Source organism: Strix aluco, chromosome 3, assembly GCF_031877795.1.
Source record: "Strix aluco isolate bStrAlu1 chromosome 3, bStrAlu1.hap1, whole genome shotgun sequence".
In the NCBI taxonomy this organism is placed as follows: domain Eukaryota; kingdom Metazoa; phylum Chordata; class Aves; order Strigiformes; family Strigidae; genus Strix; species Strix aluco.
The window spans coordinates 29,724,035-29,745,132 of record NC_133933.1 but is presented as its reverse complement, the minus strand read 5'-3'; the positions used below and the strand labels follow the sequence as shown (position 1 = coordinate 29,745,132).

Genomic DNA, 21,098 nt, shown 5'->3' with positions numbered 1-21,098 from the left:
CACATGGAAGGTTAAAATGCTGTTTTATATAAACCTGTTAAAATAAGTTTTCTGCTCTCCATTTCAAGGAGAGGAAAAAAAAGAAAAATCTTTGTCCTCAATTTTCCTAAACCAATGCATGTTTGAGCCAGCTTGACATGCTTTTTCATCGATGAATGAGTCATTTTTATATCTATTCACAGAAACAAGGTAGCTAACATGCCTTTTTCTCCCTGAGGTTCTAGTTTACCACAGAGTAAAATGAGTCAGACAAACATTACACACTTCCTAGTCCTGTTGTTCTTTTAGAAGCAACTGACTTTTTTCCTTTTCCCCCCTCAAAGAACCCCATCAAACAAAAAAAAAACAACACCCAAACCTACCAAAACAGGCCTTTCACTAAATGTCACACATGAGCAGAACCTGAACTTCACACATGCCACCTCTGATCAAACTGTTGATTTGAATTTAATATGCATCTCCTCAGGTGCTATTTAATTTGGACAGCCTGTCCTCCCAATTTCCATAAACAAAAAAAAAACCAAACTTAAAATGAGGATAAATAAGTTCTAGAGACTATGTGGTAGAGAATAACCTACTCCTGCCTTTTTTCCCCCGTGGAGTTTCATATGATATATACCCAGGTTGAATTTTCCTCATCTCAAGCAGATTCCTAATGACTTGTTCTGAACATCACAAAGCCTCTTTTGTTTGGAAGAAAAGCTGTTACTAAAAAGGTATCAGCATACAGCAGACTTAAAAATCCCAGATCCCTTCCATGCACTATGCCTGGCTCTGACCAGTGCTTGAAGGTCAACTGTCAAAAGTGAGAGGATTACAGAAGAACCCATTCAAGTCAACCTGAAAATTCTGCTAACCAGAGCCAAACCAAAGAGCTGGAAAATACAGCAAGAAAGCTCAAGACTCCTGGCTCTATTCTATCCATACCTTATAGTCTTGTCCAGATTTGCTCTGCAGCACTGAAGAGACGTTTAGACAGACAGATTGGATTTTACGGAAAAGCCCCGGTTTAGATCCATGCTGAACCACTCCTTCCACCTTTAGGGCCAATTGCTGATTGTTCTGTACTGCAATAGGTTCTGCTGGATTCCTTGGAGATGGGGATAGAGCAAGCTGAAAAACCAAGAAAACAGACCAAAACATAATGTTACTATAATAATTAGTAAGCATCATCAGCAATACCAGATGTGGTCTTTATATCAGTTTCATTAATTGCACTTCTTCAAAAGAAGTGGAAAAAGTCTCCTACAAAATCATCACAGGTAAGTATATTAAACTGAACAGAGAAGTAAAATGCAGTAACAGTAAATATTAAAAATCTTGAGGCTTTCATTTTCCCAGAAAAAAAGAGCACTCAAGTAAAAAAAAAAAATGACCACTGAAAGTCACATATAGTCATTCTTACTCAGTTGATAAATATTACAATTTTCTTCCAAGATAGTAAACATTGCTTTTTAAAGGAAAAACAATACAAATTTGTAAAAGTTGCTTTTCCAGGACTAGAACATTATTCAGCTTTGCAGACTCAGAATCAACAAAAATTCCAGTTAGATTTTATCTTTAAGACTTTGCAATCAAAGAACTGAATCCTACTTGCCTAAGTCACAGCCTAGCAGTTCTTAATGATAAGTACATATTATTCAAGTTACTCCTAACAGATAAACCCAGATGCTATTTGCAGTTATGTATCTTCACTAAAAATGCTGAAGCTTTGTGCCTTCAGTAAGGCTTTTCTCATAAGTAAAGACTCTTTATAAAGAAGTTTTAGGCTACATTTGAGCAGTACTTACCTTAATACTTGTAGACTGCAGCTTTTGAAAGAAGTACCTTTGAAATGAAAGGGGTACCTTCAACAATGCAATGACAGCATTGCACAGACAAGCTGTATGCTGTAAGAAACAGAGCCAAAACAATTGAGAAAAAAAATATCATTCATGGCATAGTAAAAAGACATGCACTTGAGGTACTGAAACTGCGGTAATTCACATGAGAAGTCCAGAAATATATTGATACAGTCACAGGATAACAGCCTCTATGACGACTGACTACGTTCAACCTCTCTGTTTATATTCTGCCCTTTATGAAGAAGGTATTCTGCCCTGGAAAGCACAAGGAGGCCAAGAAAAAGAAAAATCCAAATCATTTCAGTCCTAGTGTTAAAGTCAGCAGAGCAGTATCTGCTTGAAACACTCATACACAAAAACTCTCCAATAAACAATTCCCCTCCAAGCAAACAAGACTGGCATCTACCACAACTTAATGTGGTGCAATGATTAAGTTTTAAGTCTCTTGTTTACTCTTCCTTTCCCCACTGCACTATAACATCCTTCTGGCTCAGATGAGCAACAGCGGCGCTACTGAAGTCACCTAGCTGCATTGATATGGAGCCAGCAACAGCTAAGTTTGCAGGGTTTACCTTTGCTATGTTTTACACAACTCATTCTTCTATTTGGAATTGGTAAGGACTGTTGAATTTAGAAACCAGGCAAATAGGTGCCAGCCACGACAAATGAACTACCTCGTTCCCACCAACATGCACTTCAGCTTTATGATGTTCACTAACAGTAAAAGACAAAACTGTACTAGCCCTGCACTGGAGTACGTTATCAGCTCACTGTTTGCATTCAGCACACTTTACATTGTGTTCTCTGATGACCTGCATTGATAAGAGAAACACTATACTCACAAAACACAGTATTAACTGCCAACAGCTCAGTGACCAAAGCTAGGCTAGGGCTGGACCCTCCACCACTGTGCGACAGGGGAAGAATTCCTTCATGACAACAGCATGAACAAAGAGAATGCGCTTCAGTCTTTGAATGCAACTGTGGCAAGAGATCTGACAGAGACTTGACAATACTTTTAGTTATCTTATCAGCATCTGCTGTGTTCTTAGTATCAGAATTTTTAAAACATTATTTTGAATCAGACCAGTAAGGTTACAGATGTCTTAGCAAAACCTTTTTTGGAGAATATTTGAAGTAATGAGTCTCTGGAGAGACCATTTGTGCCAGTAAGAGGTTGTGTTAATTAACAGAGTGTGCTCTTCAGTTTCTTGAGCACCACAGATATATGGAGTTGCCAAGTTTTTGGAATCTTTGTCTACAGAATATACATTTAAAACTGTTACTTGCCAAGTAAGACACAGGAGCATACTTCCTGTTGAGGGATTCCACTTCTTCCAGTACATGATTAAATACAGACATCATTCTTCTTTCATATTCACTCTCAACATGTGCTGTTCCATTCGAGCTATATTCCTGAAAACTAAAAAATAAAACTTTTCATCATGTCTAACATACTCTCCTCATCATAATCTGGGAGGTGCACTCCTAAACAGGCCCAGCAAGACCATCCTCTGCTACAAACTGAAATCCATTTAAAATAACTATGTCCTTCAAACTGTTTACTCTGTTTCTTTATTATTTTTCCACTGTAAGACTTGCCCTTTACTTTTAAACCCTTTCTTAACTACAGTTTCTCCATCATTTTCTGTCCCCACCCTCTCACTTGAAGCAGTTACAGGTCTAACAGACTCAGCATGCTTAATTCCCCTGGCTTTTATTTAATTCTGCAATGTTTATGATGTTTTTAAAAGTCTCACAACTCAAGGAAAAGCAAGAATGCCAGTCAGAATTAAGACTAAATCTGGAAGTCTATAATCTCATGCTTTGAATATAAATTCATCTCCTAGAAACCTAATGTTCTGAAGTTCACAGCTTCATACTTTTTACAAATATGATTAATACATCTTCTAAGCAATGCTTAATTCATAATGAGTTGGACAGTCACTTAGAATGTTCACTTATTTCCAGTTATAAAATCACACATTTAAAAAGGATGTTTATCCACATTATCTTCCATTTAATCTCAGCCTGGGAAACTTAAGGAGCGATCCAATTCATACGTTATTTTCTAGTGGGTATAAATTCACTGTTAAAAAAAGAGCCAGAGGTGATGGATTTACATTAGAAGTTTAAACTCATTTAGTGCATGTATTTTCAGGACTCTGAAGGAAACTCATGTGTGCTTACAAGAACAAACAGCAGGTATGGAAGCTAACACAGAATGACACAAGTTAAAATAGATGACTAAAGAAGATAATAGAAGTTAATTTCTATTTTAGTGCAAGTCTGTATTTAAGACAAGTCCAGTATACTGCTCTGAAGAGCAAAATCAGTATAAAATACAGAACCCGAAACATAGTCCCTAACCCAGGTATAGCACAGCAGCAACAGGTCATCAAGCCTGCCCAGAGCAGAATTAGAAGGGTCTACTGAGAAACTTTCTGAACATTCTTTGAATTCCTAGGCTTAAAGCTCCAAGGATTTAGAAATAAATAGCAAAGGAGTAGAAAGTTAGTTATCAAACCTACTTTGCAGATTCTGGATCCAAAATCAGAGCTTCTATTGCATGTGAAATCAACAGGCAGCTCTGCTGTTGTCTGATTATTAATACTAAGGAGTTAAAAGACTTACAAAGTTGGCACCTAAACCAAGAAATGCAGTATATTTACTGGCACTTTTCCTTATTTCTCTTGCTTTTGTGAAGTAATCCTACAGTCATTACTCCTTTAGTAAACAGAGCAAGTACAATGAAAATCCCAAGTTCTATGCTGTTGCAATTTTTGTGTCATAACTTGTTCATAAAGTAATTCCAAACAATAGTATGGCCATGTTTATTTCCAAATAGGTTTTAAGCAACTGGTACCTAATTTTTATGTTACTAACTGCTTCAAAATGACTTTGTGCCAGTGTTCATAGAAAAGAGGATTGTTAACTTCATGCTGTCCATGTGAGAAATGGACAAATTCTAAGATTTTGAAAAGGATACAGTTCTACATTCTTTAGAGTTGTTGAGTCTGCATCAAAAGATGACTGATACAGATCTCCATACCGTGTAGCCAGGTTTCGGAATTCCTCCATCGAATGTTTCATCTACAGGGCAATGTTACTAGTCAAAAAAAAAAAAAAATCAAAGCAAAACAAAACCCCCCACATCCAGAAAACCACTGCACTACACAACACTGAAGGAATAAGACAACATACTCTGGCAAAACATATAAAGTTCTTACTTCTTCACACAGATAGAAATCACCAGAGTGACAGACTATTATCCACGCATTAAACAGATATTTTTCCTGTAACACAGCACCAACATATCCTCCTTGGGTTAAAAATAAAACAAAAAACCTCACCAACAACTTCCCCTATCCCCTACTGGCAAATAAACCTGCTCTGTCTTTCAAAGAGTACCCACTCACTCCTTCTTGCAGACTATGTGTATTCTAGAAACAGCCTGTCCTGGTGTTGGGTACGGTATCAAGTTAGTTGCCAACACTCACCAGAAGGAGCTGCAGTACGATCTAAAGTATATGTTCTTCCTTAGTGTAATCACAGTATCTGAGGTGTTTCAAAACAAGGTGTGAAAGGTCTTGCTGCAAGTTTGAGCATACTGAGTGGTTTACTACATGCACTTCTTGGAAGCTGTGCATGTGAACATATGAGAAAACATACCTACATGCTCAACTTCAAAATAAAGTCTGCTACAGGCAGACATTTTTATAGCTACAGGTGAAAACAAAGGCCCACTATTTAGCAACTCTTCACTACCGCTTTTCATTTCTTCCATCAGCTATGTTTGCTGAGAGACAAAATTCATACCAGAGTCATAAACGTAACTGCACACAAGTGGAACAAGAACACATGCCTGGTTAGAGATGCGTCCACACCTTTGGAGATCATTTCCTGATGTCATAGCAATCGTTGTGGCAATAGCTGGTGGTGGACTTGTTTTTAGGCTGTTGCAGGTACAAATGAGTTGAGAAAAAGCTTGCAGAAGGTCAATCCTGAGTTTCACAAATCCACACTGAAAGCTCAGAGGATTAAGTGGTGTACTAGCAGCCTGAAACACAGTAATAGGAACATTGGCAATCTAGGTCAAAAGCAAACATGATAAAATAACTTTGCAATGTCACTGAACCCTTCAATTCTAAAAGCTGCTTTTTAAAAACTACGTTTAACAGATTTGCTCAATTTAAGTCATACTGAGTATAAACAACACAGAAGTTGAGTAATTACCAAGCCATATTTCAAGCATATCTCACCCCCGTAAGAAAGGTGACTTGAGCTGTTACAATGCTATCAGGGCACCTAGTTCCTCTTTTTCCAAGTCCAAGCCATTAGGCTTAAAATTACATTAGTCCAGACTGTCCTTACCATAAGAGAAAGCACACTGAATTGGAAGGCAAACAGAAACACAAAGGACTGAAAAAATTATTCTCTGCATTAGCCAGAAAAGAAAGAATTGGCTAAAGTTACCTGCAGCAAGATGAAGGGGTGATAACCTTTGATTTCTTTGGAACTGTGAAATGGACAGGAACATTATGAAGGCACTGAACCTTGCATTTGATGAAGTCAGAGACACAGTTCAGTGACAACTAAGAACAGTAGATAACAGAACTCCAGGAGGGTACGCATGCTGCTATTTACAAAATATGGTTCTGTGAAACTTGGCTCCCTAAAAGCTTATCTGACTTGTAAAAGCATCTGGGACAGCTTAAGACACCCAGGAAGGGGTAAACTTCAGCACTCAAGATTTGATACTAGTTAAGCCAAAAATCCACTACTTACTTTCTTACACTGTTAGATTTTGAGAAGAGTACATGTTCCTCTTTAGGGAGAAAAAAAGCCATCTGCAAAAAAAAAGCACTAGGACCTCCTCTTACTCAGAGAATGGAAGTATGTTAAACTCATGTGTGTCTTCCCCAGTACTTCTTATTCCCCAACAGAAAAGGTCAGTTCTGGAAGCAAGAAGTTATAACCCATCCCAAAACCTTACTAAGAACCATTTCTTTGCCAACAGAAAAGCAGCAAACTAGTTTCTCACAAAACATCACATCATCTGAGAACTGGCCACTGTTGACTGAAGTGAGGAAACATCAGCCAACTGCAACCACTTTAAACTACTGAGCTACATTTCATTCAAAGAAATAAGACTATTTCATCACTTGAGCCATTCAGCCCCTCTTATCTACCACTTCTCTTTCCCTCTCCAAGGGCATTAAAAAAAATCCCTTTTGAATGGAAATTGTTCAGTTTATTCTGCAAGAGTGGTTTCAGAAAACCCTCTGTTGAAGAGATCTCACTGTGGTGTAATTGCTCTACAGAGACCACATGCTTTTATAGAGAGTAAAGTACCAGTACTCATATCAGAAAATCCAGACATTTTTAGTAGCACAAATTGGACTCAATTCTTGTAAATGGAAATACAAGCTTGTCTCATTAATACTGCAATTTACCTTATCTGCTACCCACATAGTCATGGGCAATAAGTGAGGTACAATTCTTTTTTTGAAAATTACTGAAAGAGTTCTTTGGTCCAGCCAAGTTCTTCAAACAGAACCACTTTGTTATCAACATATTTAGAGTTAGTGCTACTGAATCAATGGTTATATTCTTTGTTCAAGTTCTGTATCTTCTCTAGATTACCACCAGTGAAAAATAAGCATAATCACAGAATCATTCAGGTTGGAAAAGACCCTTTGGATCATTGAGTCCAACCATCAGCCCTACTCTACAAGTTCTCCCCTACACCATATCCCCCAACATCTCATCTAAACGACCCTTAAACACATCGAGGGATGGTGACTCCACCACCTCCCTGCGCAGCCTATTCCACTGTCTGACCACTCTTTCTGTGAAAAATTTTTCCTAATGTCCAGTCTAAACCTCCCCTGTTGCAGTTTAAAGCCACTCCCTCTTGTTCTATTGCTAATTATCTGTGAGAAGAGGCCACCACCAACCTCTCTACAATGTCCTTTCAGGTAGTTGTAAAGAGTGATGAGGTCTCCCCTTAGCCTTCTCCTCAAACTAAACAGTCCCTGCTCCTTCAATCACTCTTCACAGGATCTGTTCTCCAGGCCCTTCACCAGCTTCGTTGCCCTCCTCTGCACTCGCTCCAGCACCTCGTATTGAGGTGCCCAAAACTGGACACAATATTCAAGGTGTGACCTCACCAGTGCAGAGTACAGGGGGACTATCACCTCCCTACTTCTGCTGGTCACACTGTTTCTAATACAAGCCAGGATGCCGTTGGCTTTCTTGGCCACCTGGGCACACTGCCGGCTCATGTTCAGCAGCTTGTCAATTAGAACCTCCAGATCCTTCTCTTCCAGACAGCTCTCCAGCCACACCTCCCCAAGCCTATAGCGATGCATGGAGTTGTTGTGGCCCAAGTGCAGGACCTGGCACTTGGCCTTGTTGAAGCTCATCCCGTTAACGTTGGCCCACCAAACCAATCTAAGTTTCTCTGTAGTGCCTCCCTATCCTCATGCACATCGAGACTCCCGCTTAACTTGGTGTCATCTGCGAATTTACTAATGATACACTCTATGTCCTTATCAAGATCATCAATAAAGATGTTGAACAGAAATGGTCCCAGCACTGAGCCCTGAGGAACACCACTTGTGACCGGCCGCCAGCTGGATTTAGCTCCATTGACCACCACTCTCTGGGACCGTCCATCCAGCCAGTGCTTGACCCAGCAGACTGTTTGCTGATCCAGGCCATGGGCAGCCAGTTTTTCTATGAGAATTCTATGGGGAACTGTCAAATGCTTTTCGAAAATCCAGGTAGATAATATCCACAGCTTTTCCCTTGTCCAATAGTCGGGTCATTTTGTCATAGAAGGAGATCAGCTTTGTGATAACGCTTCCAATGAGATGCATGTTCTGTGCCAGAAAGAGCAGGTCCTATTCAAAACCTTTGCTAACTCTACAAGCAAGTAAACAGTAAGACAGATGGGGACTGTGGCCGAAATACTCTATGACAAGTCCCTGCCCTCCCTCCCACACATCTCATCCATAGTGGGACATTTTTCCTCCAGTGGACTAACTCACACGAAAGAACATTTTGCATTCAGCAATGCAAGACAGACCGTTGCATGTATACCAAGAAGGAATTGAGAAATTTTCTGACAAGATCAGACACTGTCTGAATATTTCATCATCTCTAAACTGGGCTGACTGAACATCTGCAACAGATTTACTGGCACAGTGTCTTCCAGCCACTAAACAGACAGCTACACAGGGTTCATCATACACACTAATGGTCTGCGGTACCAACAGTGCTGAGTCACACCCCACACTGAAACAGTGGCAACAGTAACTCTGAAGTCAGAGGGAAGAGACAGCAAACATCTTCAGCAGTAAGACTATCGTGCACTTTATGGCACTTTGCCCCTTTGAGATACTGAGTTCTGTAGATGCAAGCAGTGAGTGGCTCCTTTTACAGCTGAGACACTCAAGCATGGTTAGGAATTTGTCCTGAGCAATGCAACCAGTCAGCAACAGCCAGCAATAAAACCTAATCTCCTCTTCTCTAGCTCTCCAAAACCTGTACTTACTCCTCTGGACCACAGCCACCCACAAGGAAGGTACTGCACCCAGAAAAGCACTATGTGCAACACACAGGAAGTGAAGTCAGCAGAGGAGATAAGAACAGGAATCCTTCAACAGAAAACAAACTCTCTAGGGAAAGGCTAACGAAATTACTGAATCACAGAATGACTTATTTAAACATCTTCCTGCCTGTATTAAATGTTAACATCTAATTAGACGAGGTCCCCCCTCTGCATCTTCTAGACATTAGAAAAATCTTGAAATGTTGAATTAAAAGCCTTATTCATTCAACCAACAAGTTAAAGACAAATACTTCAGGAATGATGGAGCTTTCTCTCAGAGGACAAAGGTGTAAAATTTACATCCTTCCTGCTTATTCAGGGACAGTTTATTAATAAACAGTAATATCTGAACTTTATTAAACACTAATATCTGAATTGTAACAACACTGACAGTTCTAGTAACTGGAAAAAAAAAAAGAAAAAGCAGTCTCATTCAAGAGACATACAAGAAAACTGTATGTAAAAATTTCTTCATGGAAACTGAAGTATGAAGGAAGGTATTGTGTGAAGCTAGATCTTTTGTTAAGAAGAAACTTCACCATAAGAACTGAAGGTCCATATTCATTAATGCTTTTTTGTTTACATTCACAGCATCACATCTAAATGGCAGTTCTTGCCATTTTCACCACTTCAGAGAAGCAGGAAGTATTTGCATAGAAGCAGGTACTATCTGAATTCTGCTGATTTGATGAGATTGAATTGCCCTCCCTCCTCTTAGTAAATTGGTGTTGCCTGGTTATTAGGATTCTACAGGATCACATTGTCAAATACAAAGCAATGTGAACTCAGCAGGAGGGAGGAAGACAATTAAATCCTTCTCCATATCTCCAGAAGATAGCAGCCAATTTAAGCAAATTCCCAGGCTTGACTATTATAATAGCATTTATTCAGCCAAGACAAGGAGTGGAAAATTTTAAGTACTGTAGCTTTAAAAAAGATCTGTCACATATCATATGATTTGATCAAGGCAGGAAGTGAGTGGGGGCAGGGAGAAGAAAAGAAGAAAGAGAAATCTAGCTAGTCACACTTTACTGAGCTACAGGATCTTCTTTCTGAAGGTGCAGTGTGTTACAACTGGCTCTGCCCTGCAGTCCTCTCAAAGTGAGTGTCAGGCAGGTGTCAGACTTCTCTAAAAACTTCTCAGAGGTTTAAGAACAGAAGCCAAACAGACCTGCTGCAGTATACAGAAACATCATCACTAAAAGTAGAAGATCTGTGCTAACCGTCAGTGACGCTATTCCTTTGTGATAGGATTTTAAAGCTTCAGCAATGCAGGAAAGCGCTGAGCTGTAGTTGTCCTCCTGCAAACCCGTCAGACACTGTTCTGCATGGGAGAACTCCTTCAAGCTGTTCAGCCAGAAGTAGAAGTGTTCTGAAGCCACCTGAGTCAGCAGGCTTTGATACAGCTCTCTGGCCATGTCATGGTTGCCCTGTAATGACAAGAACGTTTCTAAGTGGGGACATGAAAGAAGGCTGTGCATTTCTACAAAACAGATACAAATAAGAAAACAGTAACAGCTCCAGAACTACTCTTACTTTAAAAATAGAAACAGTGAAACTTCTTTGAATCATTTCATCATGACAATCCTAACAATAAATAAAAGTACAAATGCTTATTTTATGGAAATATCAGCCTGTATAAAGAATAGTACTTACACAAGATAGTTCAACAAGATGAGAAACAAATATTGAAGTTTACTTTTACCCCAGCATCTCATACTAAGGTTTCTATATAATTCTAACCCCAGCTGTGACTTTACTGAAGGAAAAAAAGGAAACAGTATCTTTTTCTTCCTTTCTTCACACTGAAGAAAGTGAAGCACACATCAGGATGGCCTATATCACCTTCTAAAGAACAGCTAGACAATGCAGATTAGGCATGTCCTCAAGAAAGTATCAGGTCATTATTTACTTCCTTCTCAAGTACTTCAAAAGGACAAGTGAAAAACCATCCTGACAGAATGACTGCCTTAAATGGCATATAACTGAATCAGCATTCCAGGAAATTAAGAGCGCAAATTTTTTTTTTTGGTGCCCCCCCCAATTCCTCCTCCCGAGTTCTACCATTTTCCTTACTTTCTTTACCCAGTTCAAACCAATCACTAGCATCCTTCTAACTACACCAAACCATTTTCCTCCAAGTATTTTCACTTACCATTCTGGAAGCCTGCCTGGCTATCCTGTAGGCTGTCCACCCATTGGAGGCATTCTCAAGCTGCTGTTTGATAACAGTTTTGATTTCTGAAGATAAAGCTTTCTGACTGGAAACAAATATCACTGTGGCAAGAGAAACCTAAAAAAGATTGAAGGGGTGAGGAAGAAGGTTATATTTCAGGAACTAAAACAAGTTAAAAAAGCCAATTTTGTTTCCTGAACTACCAGAAATGGTCTGCTTGATTCTGGACTCAAAACTACATAGATTATATATACATTTTAATTGAGGAACTTTTCTCACTCATACATATCTTTTAAGTATTTCTTGTAGATGAAAAGTCACTTTCATTTAAAAAAAAAAAAATCTTTACTGTGGCTTTAAGCTATTTCAAATGCTCCAAATGAATTAACAGGAAGCTTGTCATTTTCTTAAAATTCATTTGCAAATAGATCCGATAAAAGCATTTTTATCTCTTACAGTATATTAGAAGTCATGTGCGTCAGAGTACCATACAAAAATTGAGCTAACTGCCATTTTGTTTTTCTAGAACCCTTATTTTACAGATACCCCAATAGTTTCAATAGCTAGGTTTGTCTAAGCAGTGCCATCTGCTGGAAAATCTAATGGAATACACTGCATAGTTCAGCTCCATCTATGAGCCGTTTCAACACCAAACACTGACATATATAGTCAAAAGTTAAAGCAAAACTGAAAACAGTGTCTATAGACTTGGACACAAATGGCTTCGCTGCCTTTTAAAATAAAATCCATCCACAGTAGTTTATATAGACTTTATCCATCAAGGGCTATTCACCAGAAGGTGGTCTTACCAAGAGTTCCTGTTTTTTATCTGTGGCAGATCGTCCAATTAATTTATAGAGGTCCATTAGGTCTCCTAGCATCCCATCTGCTAAGACAGGCAGCTGCATGGCGATAGCTGCTAAACAGTGGCACATGAGAATCCTAGCAGCATCCTGGGCACTGTGCAACTGGGTCAGCAGGGATTCAACGACTGACTGGCTCAGGTGAGGACGGCACTTGACCAGCTTCACCATACAAGTTAATGTGATCTGCAATTCACACAATCAACAGGTACAGTAAACACAATGTCTGCTTAAAAATAAAGAAGCCAGACACACTTCTCTGCAAGTACAATTGCAGAAATATAGAAGATCTGGTGTTTTCAGATGTACTCCAGAAAAGATGAGATTTTTCTAAGAGCCCAAGCGTCTGTCCCTGAACTCACAGCACAAAAACATACCACAAATTCAAGAAACGATAATCATCTTTCTCATACCACCAGCTTTTACAGGTAAATAACTAGATAAAATTACTGGTAGCAGCTTATGAAGTGAGAAAATAAAAATAATCATTTATAAAAGTCTTGAAATTGTGTACAAGTGTACATTGCATCCCCATCTCCAAAAAGAAGGTTCTCTCCAAAATTCTCTTCATCCTCTGGAGACACCCCCATTCCATGTTCAAGCTCATGTTTTATTACAGCTGTTCCTCTGAGGGGAATGCATTTTTTTCCCCCTACAATAATAAACTCACTCTAGAGATGTGAGAAGTTGCTCTATAGTTATGCTCAGTTTCTCTACTGCTCTGAACTCTGATTATGGGCAAAACATAGAAAAAACCCTTCATTTCCTTCCAGTAAGTTATGCTTCCACCAGACAAGATCTTGTGCACACTAACCTTTCTGTTATACAAGCTATTACTATAACTTAGAGCTGTGCTAGGGGAAGACATCAGTTATATCACCTTTAAGGTTGCCTGAGCTCCTGGACTGTCATCTTGACTACAAAGAACAAGAAGAGCTTCTAAGCCAAAAACTGCATCTTGCTCCAAAGGCAGAAGATCTACGAAAAGAGAAACAGAGTTAAGTTAGTTCCCCATTACGTTTTCTGACCATAACTAATGTAATGTTTGCACTGGTGTTGCAATCATGACAGATAAGTATCCTCCTAATACTTCTGCCTTACCTTATTTTGATTAGAAACAATCCTACCATTACATGTCTCAAGTAACTACTTAGCAGTCACACCAACTGTGTCATTTGTAGAGTGTGCATAAATCTCTGTACTAAGACTTCTGAATGACCTGTTACTCTTTTGCAACAGACTTTGTCCAAAGAATTTTCAAAGGTTCACAAACAATTCACTAGTCTCACAGCAAAGGTAAGACAAGCATTTACTTAGCATGAGGTCTACTATGCCCAGTAATTTTCTCAAATTAGACAAAGATGAAATCTTCCCACCATTTGTAAAATCATACAGATTATTTTCTACTAGATTATAGTCCCCATTCTTCCTAACCAACACGAAGGATCAGACAGATTTACAGGCAAGAACAGTTAATAAGTCTTAAGTGCATAAGCCTGACTGTAAACAGACACATTTCATTGTCCTTGCTTTCATTTACCTTTTTCCTGACAAGAGGCTGATATATTAGTCAGAATTCTCACACCATGAGCTGCAATGCCACGGTTATTATGGTAACAGCACTCCTGTGCTAGTTTTACCAAATCAAGTGATCTTGCAGTAGTAGCTGCTGTTCCTAAAGATGAGGCAAACAGGACATAAAACAGCACAGTCCATAACTACACGACAGATCTTTTCAAGTACATTTCTGCAAAAAAACCTATACTGATTTAGGATTAACTTTTTTTTCATATGTTTAAAGGATAGGAAATAACATCTTTCTCTCTCTCTCTACACACAAACAGAGACTCTCCCTCCATTCCTGAACATTATATAATTAGACATACATGAGAAAGAATATTTGGGTCTGAAGGCTGATGTTCCAGGGACTCAGACAAATATTGCCTTAAGAAATATTTTATCTGATTAAAAACAGCTGGTGAGCATATTCATTATTAAGACATGCCAGAATGACTGAAAAGGATGTACTGTTTTTCCCCATTTCTGCAGCCCATGTAGTTGAGCTCATAATAGTCATTAGGGCAGTTCGCTTTCAAAAAACAAAAAAAAAGAAAACAGTATGATCACCATTTTAAGAACAAGATACCTTTAATCACTTTAAAACATCTACTGTTTCTCCAGAATATAGTCACAAAGCAGAAAGGTTCACCTGGTACTGAAGCAGGTCACAGTTTCACTGTGCCAGGGTAACAAGCCAGCCCACTCTCATACCATTAACCCTCCATGCCACTCAAAAACTACGCAAATCCATGGTTTCAAAGCACCTTAAGCAGAATACAGGTCAGCCATTTGAAAGCCATTACACTTGTTCATTTTATGAAGAAAAGTTGAAGACCCAAAGATAAAAAACCTTTCATATTACCCACAAAATCCAGAACAAAATCTTAGACCACAACTATTCATGGTTATACAGCATCTGACTCTCAGCTAGTGTTCTGAAGTTCAAAAATAGTTTAAGAACATGCTACAATGTATTTAGATGAAACTGATTATCAGTAGATAGCCAACCCATTAGAAATGCCCAAGATGATAATCTAATCTAGTTTTCTTACCTGGAGCACTGCTGAAGTACTGTTTAATGGCAATGGTCCCTGATAACGTGGAAAGAACAGATAGCATGCCCAGTTTCAAGCTGTCATAAGGTGTGTGAAGAGCAGATTCACAGAGTGCCTAAAGATTAGCAGGAAAAAAAGATACAGAGGGAAGGAAGTCCCATGAGCTATCTGTATTAAGCATTTCATTGCACTTGTCTGTGAAAAGTTTTGCAAGTCAAGATTTTTTCACAGAAAATACTATACTGAAATCAAAAGTTAGAAGTCATGTCCTGAAGCATCTGTTTTAGCAGACTGAGGACATGGTTTGCAGAAAAGCGACAGTGGGTCTCATATGCTAGAAAACACCAATTTGTCATTTGTTAATTAAAAATCAGTGGCAAAAATATTATCAGGTCTTACTGATCAAATATTGCAAAGATTTTAAGACAGTTCTCCAGTCTTAAAGGCATACTGATTATTTTGCCTTATAACCATCCGCAGGGCTTTATGTAAGCATACATCTCCGAAAAGTAAAGTTTCAAGTGGCATTTCCTTTAACAGTCCTGGTGTCCAACAGAATACACTTCAAGTTTCTTGATTAAATGAGTTAAATAAAATACACTTTAAGAAGTTTATAGTAGAGCTCCTGTCATACTTTTGTGCCTTTTGCCAGATGTCCTTAGGCCTTATCACATCTAGATTGGAATAACTCTTAAAATGTACATTGTTCTCAGATTCATTATGCCAACACTGTCCACAATTTAGTCATTCACTGGTTTTGGAGGCTTTTTCACTCAACATGAGGGAAAGCAGTATGAGGCACAAATGAAAAATGTTAGTATATTCTGCCTCAGAGTGCCAAAGCTTAATTATAACATCCACTAACTGAATAAAGAAAAACAACACAGAATTAGTTACATAGAACAAATAGAAACCCCAAATAGTGTTCTTATCAGGCATATGTATGTTTTTGTATGGTGTAAGAATTAAATTCTAAATAAATTTGTACTTTGTATCGATATAGTATTTTGCTAATCCACTGAATCTGTCATCAACAGACAGAAGAAGGTAGTGATTAGGGTTGAAAATAAGTCTTGGTGTCTCCCAAGACACTGACATTTTACTCCAGTGCTATTAGATCACCACTCACAGAGCATATTTGAAACAGCAACTATGAAGAATGGTGGGAGCACAGAAGAATTAGCAGGATGGACTGCAGACTGCTTATTACCTTTGCAGTCAGTAGGACTGCTCTAAGCATCAACAGCAACAGCTTCTTAAAGCTGATGTCTAGAAACCAGTGAAGTCTCCACAATTCAAAGACCAAGCCTCCTATCTGACCTACACAGACCCAAAATGCTGAAGAAGTTAACACTGATGAAACTCTTGTTGGCAAAAGGGTACAAGAAGAAGGTTTTTTGACAAGGAGGGTCTGTTCCAGTCCCTGTTGTATAAATATTACCAAGTTGTTTACGTATATGGAAAAGAGTTGCCCAAATAAAAATATTTGCTCTATATTTCAGAAGTCAGAAAAATTCTCATCACTTCTGCATGCAACTCAGCAAGCAGTAACCAACTTCCATCAATTTTGTTCTAGCCCAGTCACTGGTTTAGTTCTGACATCAACGGAATTTTTTCCTATGCATTTCAACCATCAGGCCACCTACTTTAAGACACTACATAACGATAAAAGCCGTGCTATCAATGTCTTTCATTGTATTGAGATAACTAGCAACAAGGCATAATGGTATAGTATTCTGACTGCAAAGAATCCATAAACCATTAAAGCAGTTCCTTAAGACTCCTAAAAGGAAATAAATTTCTGGTATTAATCCATTATGAAGAATAAAGCAGTTCACTAAAACAAAAACCTCTGCACACTCCAAATCATCTTATCTAAGAATTGGAGACAAAGCAAAACGTGCTTCATTTCTCACATGAGTATTAACAAAAATCCACATAGTTTTTCCTCCCAGCTGCCTTATGCTCCAACAGCAAATAGCTAAAGTAACTCCATGAGTAGCAAAAACAAACAAACAAAAAATAAACAAAACAGAAAAGTAGAGCATTAAGCCTGTGCCATTAAGTTCTTGAAATATTTATTTTCCCATTAAGGTAATCTGAAGTTACTTTCTACAGTCATTTCTACCAGAACGAGAAAAACAAGAGGAAAAATGTTCACATGCAACTGCGATTGCAAGAAAGCAGCAACACTATCTACAATGTAACAACTGTTTCGCCAAATAACACAGGTGCACTATAAACACCTTCTAGAGTCTCATTCATGAATAGGAGTCACAATGATAGTATTAATGGCTCATTTTTAATAGTAAGAAATGAAGTCAAAATTACATTTGTTCTTTCAAGTATACCTTGCTGGATGACGTGCTTTGGTAAATCCTAGAGAGACTCTCTGTTACATGCCAGCATTAATACACACGCAGTATTGTAAGATTAACGTAAACATTCAGCTCTCATGTCTATTAGATGAGTTCGTTAGATGGAAAAGTTATTTCCTTACTGTAAAAAGGCCTACTACATGACACATGCTCTTCCTCAGTTACACTATTTCAACTTTGATCCTTATGGGTCAACTTACCCAACTAGAGATACTCTATGATTCTGTGAACTGTTCATTAATACCTGGCTACTCTGCTTGGCAGAGTAACCTTACTTAAGGATATGTAAGATGTATGTTCGTCCTTCTTTTACCTCCCAAATTGTTCTTCTGGAAAGAATCCTACAACTAATTGCAAAGTTTCATAATAAATTTTAGCTTAAAAAGGTATAAACCTGAATATTTTCTCTGCTCCAGGTATGTGGTGTCTTGTTGGCCAACAACTTCAAATCTTGGATTGCAAGCCTCTTCACAGCCTTCCTGGGGTCATTCTTCAAGTACTGCAACAAAAGCTGGATCTGCAACAAAGTAAATTCATTGCATAAGAGAGAGATGCTACTAGAAGGAAGTCTTTTCAAAAGTACTTGTGAAGAAATTTTGAGCATACTCAGCCAAAACTAACTTGCCTTATCTGTCTGATTGCTTGCCGCATGGAAAAGCCCCTACTTAGGCAGTGATGCCAGGGCAAGCTAAAACAGCCTGACAGCCAGCTTCTACCATCCTGCTCTCCTTGTTCATGCACCCTTCTCTACATCACCTTGCATACCTGAGAAGCCTTGAGACCTGTTTCAGCACTCACAGAAATACTAAAAAACATCCCTGAGAAACTCAGTAAACATCTTACACTGTCACAATTATGCTACTATTCTGGGCATTTGATACCAATTTGGGTGTCCACATGATCTGCAGTTAACACAGCAACACAGACATACCTTGCATGTCTCAGTAGTTGACAAAAACAACCCCTACCCACACCCCCTGCAGCATTTATCTCAAATGACACTTACCTGCATATCCTTTGTTGTGCTCATTTCCCAAGAATTTACAGAGACAGAATAGCCAGCACATGAAAAACCATGAACATGCTGGCCATGGTTTTGCTCTGCAGTCCCCACCCTGGCTATATCACTTTTAAGCAGCATTGGCTGTTGTGTTGCAGAAATACAGCCTAAATCATCATGCTTACTGCCATAAAAAAAAAAAGGCACATCAAGTGTTCTAATGTGGTTTCAGTTGGCTTAGATTCAGTACTATCAAAAGCATCCTCTGAAATACAGAAGTCAGTCATACCAGAAAGAAGTTTCAGACAGATCAATGCTATTAGTCTAACAGTAACAGACACCAGCCTTCCATATCTGTACAGGACTGAAAGAAAGCAAATACATTTTCATGACTACTTCACAAGGATTAGTTACATGAATCTCAAATGTCACTGTGTTCAGACCTGCTATATAAATCACATCCACAAAGCACATTACCAGAACATAAAAGCATTGTACTTTTTCATCACTGCTTTCCCACAACTTGGTTGATAGTCCTAAATTATAGCAACAGATTCAAATTCCTCAGAGTTTTTCAAGAAATACATTTTTAAATGTCTTATGCTAGTGAAATATTCATTTGCTTGCATGCAAGGAAGGCAAAAAGCACACCCACAACCCAAGAGAATATACAGCAGTGAAGACTGAAGCCTGGGTTCTACAGGCAAGATGAAATGTTTTCAGGAAGTCAGGGTGTTTGCTCTCCTAAACGCTGATTCATCCTACCTGATGTCAATCCCAGCTGATTTAAAGAAAGACAGGTTATGATCTGTAAAGAAGGGTTCCTGTGTTTGATGGGGTTGTCTGGAAATGGGACCAGAGAGTGCAAAAAACACAAAAGCAGCAGCAGTTTTCAGAGCATTTTCTCTATAGCACACAGGAGCTGCCACGTGCTATTTCTCTATAGCACACAGGAGCTGCCACGTGCTATTTCTCTATAGCACACAGGAGCTGCCACGTGCTATTTCTCTATAGCACACAGGAGCTGCCACGTGCTATTTCTCTATAGCACACAGGAGCTGCCACACTAGCATATCCATTGTAATTTATTTTTAGCATCAGCTAGAAACTGAGGGTTTTTTAAGTGCACTTTGTACTTTAAGTTGAAGGAATGAATTAGGAAGGATTACCTGTTTAGGAATGTCAACTAAAGAAGAAGCAGCAAGCAGAGTAAAGGTGTGCAGAGTAACAATGACCATCTTGGTAGAGGGATATGATGTTACCAGCTGCTGAAGCAGCTGCCGGGAGCTGGAAGCCAGGCTAGCATCATGATGCATGTGCTGCAGAATAGGGATCAACTTCAATTTCAAGTCCACAGGTGTGGCCAAACCTGCAACAAGGAAGAGAAACATAGGCAGAGTGTTAGTCCTTCGTACTGGCTTTTGGCAGTACTGAGGCACACAATAGATCTGCATTGCTACCACTGCTGAACACAGATTGTGCAGGCACCTGCATTAGCTTCAAACAACTCATCCACTAGCTAACGGCATAACGACAGCAGTAACAAGCACTTTCGTGGCTCTTCGAGAAGGTTGCTCCTTGCTTCATGGCAGGTAGCATACATATTAACTCATCTGAAGCAGCCTGTGACAGTCTATGCAAGCTTTTATCCTTTACCAGCAGGTGTTTTGAGAACTTGGATTTTAAGAGGACACAAGAGCCAGACATTAGATTACTGGTTAGCTAATTTAATTTAAAAACTGGAATCATTTGAGGTTAAGAGCAACAGTATTCTGATATCTGATAATTACATATAGATAATAAAGAATTCTCAGAGAAAGTGGAGCTTTTCCCTTTTATCATTTAATATACATATGTACCTTGAATCATCTCACTGATTTTATTACATATTCCAGCAGCAAAATCCCTGTAGAGAAAAGACAAAGTACCAGGTGAAATGAAAAGTAAATAAATAATAAAAAATAAAAATCAACTGAACTACCACTGTGTTTTAACAATAAAAATTTTCACAAAAGAGTGCTTGCCAAGACCTGAGTCATTTTAGAACACCTGCATATGGGCATGATCAAATGATAAAATGGAAGCTTTCAAAAATGTGTCAAAGTGATAAGCAGAGCTACATTTTGTTTCCTAATATAATTTCTGTAAAATAATCCTTGATTAAAGCTGCTATTCCACTTTGCATTCCCATATTTATAAGATTTCCGTTACTCTTTTAGAAAAAAAAAAAATCTGTTAAACTTGTATTCAGATTTCTCTACAATACTGTTATTGCACATAATTAAACGTTTCACTATAAATGACATGGTTAGCACTACAGAAGGAAGTACTAAGGTTTGTGAATGCCAGCGTCCATAGAGTTCCCATTCTCTGTAATATGAAAAACTGAAGAAAATAACATCTTACTTTGACTGTGCAGAAAAGTTAGCAGCAGCAAATATAGCAGCTTCAACTTCCACATTATCATGGGAATCCAAACTCTGACGAATACTGTGATGTGCATTCTTCCTTTCTGGAATAATAGATGCCATGCTGCCCAACATCCTATAGAAATAAATGACAGCAAAGTCAGGAAGAACAATGATCATGAAGAAATGCAAGATG

At 38.6% G+C, this 21,098-nt stretch overlaps 1 protein-coding gene across 2 annotated transcripts in view; it reads right to left on the bottom strand.

Moving 5' to 3' along the window:
- INTS7 (integrator complex subunit 7) overlaps window positions 1-21,098 on the bottom strand; it is a 39,319-nt gene that overhangs the window by 14,616 nt on the left and 3,605 nt on the right. For both annotated transcript variants that reach the window (XM_074817950.1, XM_074817951.1), the window contains 16 exons: window positions 20,901-21,038; window positions 20,354-20,400; window positions 19,664-19,863; window positions 17,889-18,011; window positions 15,114-15,231; window positions 14,042-14,176; window positions 13,382-13,479; window positions 12,448-12,687; window positions 11,618-11,755; window positions 10,686-10,892; window positions 5,710-5,904; window positions 4,834-4,937; window positions 4,376-4,444; window positions 3,135-3,267; window positions 1,791-1,889; window positions 928-1,113 (listed from right to left, as the gene is read on the bottom strand). In XM_074817950.1, coding sequence (XP_074674051.1) covers window positions 928-1,113; window positions 1,791-1,889; window positions 3,135-3,267; window positions 4,376-4,444; window positions 4,834-4,937; window positions 5,710-5,904; window positions 10,686-10,892; window positions 11,618-11,755; window positions 12,448-12,687; window positions 13,382-13,479; window positions 14,042-14,176; window positions 15,114-15,231; window positions 17,889-18,011; window positions 19,664-19,863; window positions 20,354-20,400; window positions 20,901-21,038 — 2,230 coding nt within the window. The remainder of the gene's footprint in view (window positions 1-927; window positions 1,114-1,790; window positions 1,890-3,134; window positions 3,268-4,375; window positions 4,445-4,833; window positions 4,938-5,709; window positions 5,905-10,685; window positions 10,893-11,617; window positions 11,756-12,447; window positions 12,688-13,381; window positions 13,480-14,041; window positions 14,177-15,113; window positions 15,232-17,888; window positions 18,012-19,663; window positions 19,864-20,353; window positions 20,401-20,900; window positions 21,039-21,098) is intronic.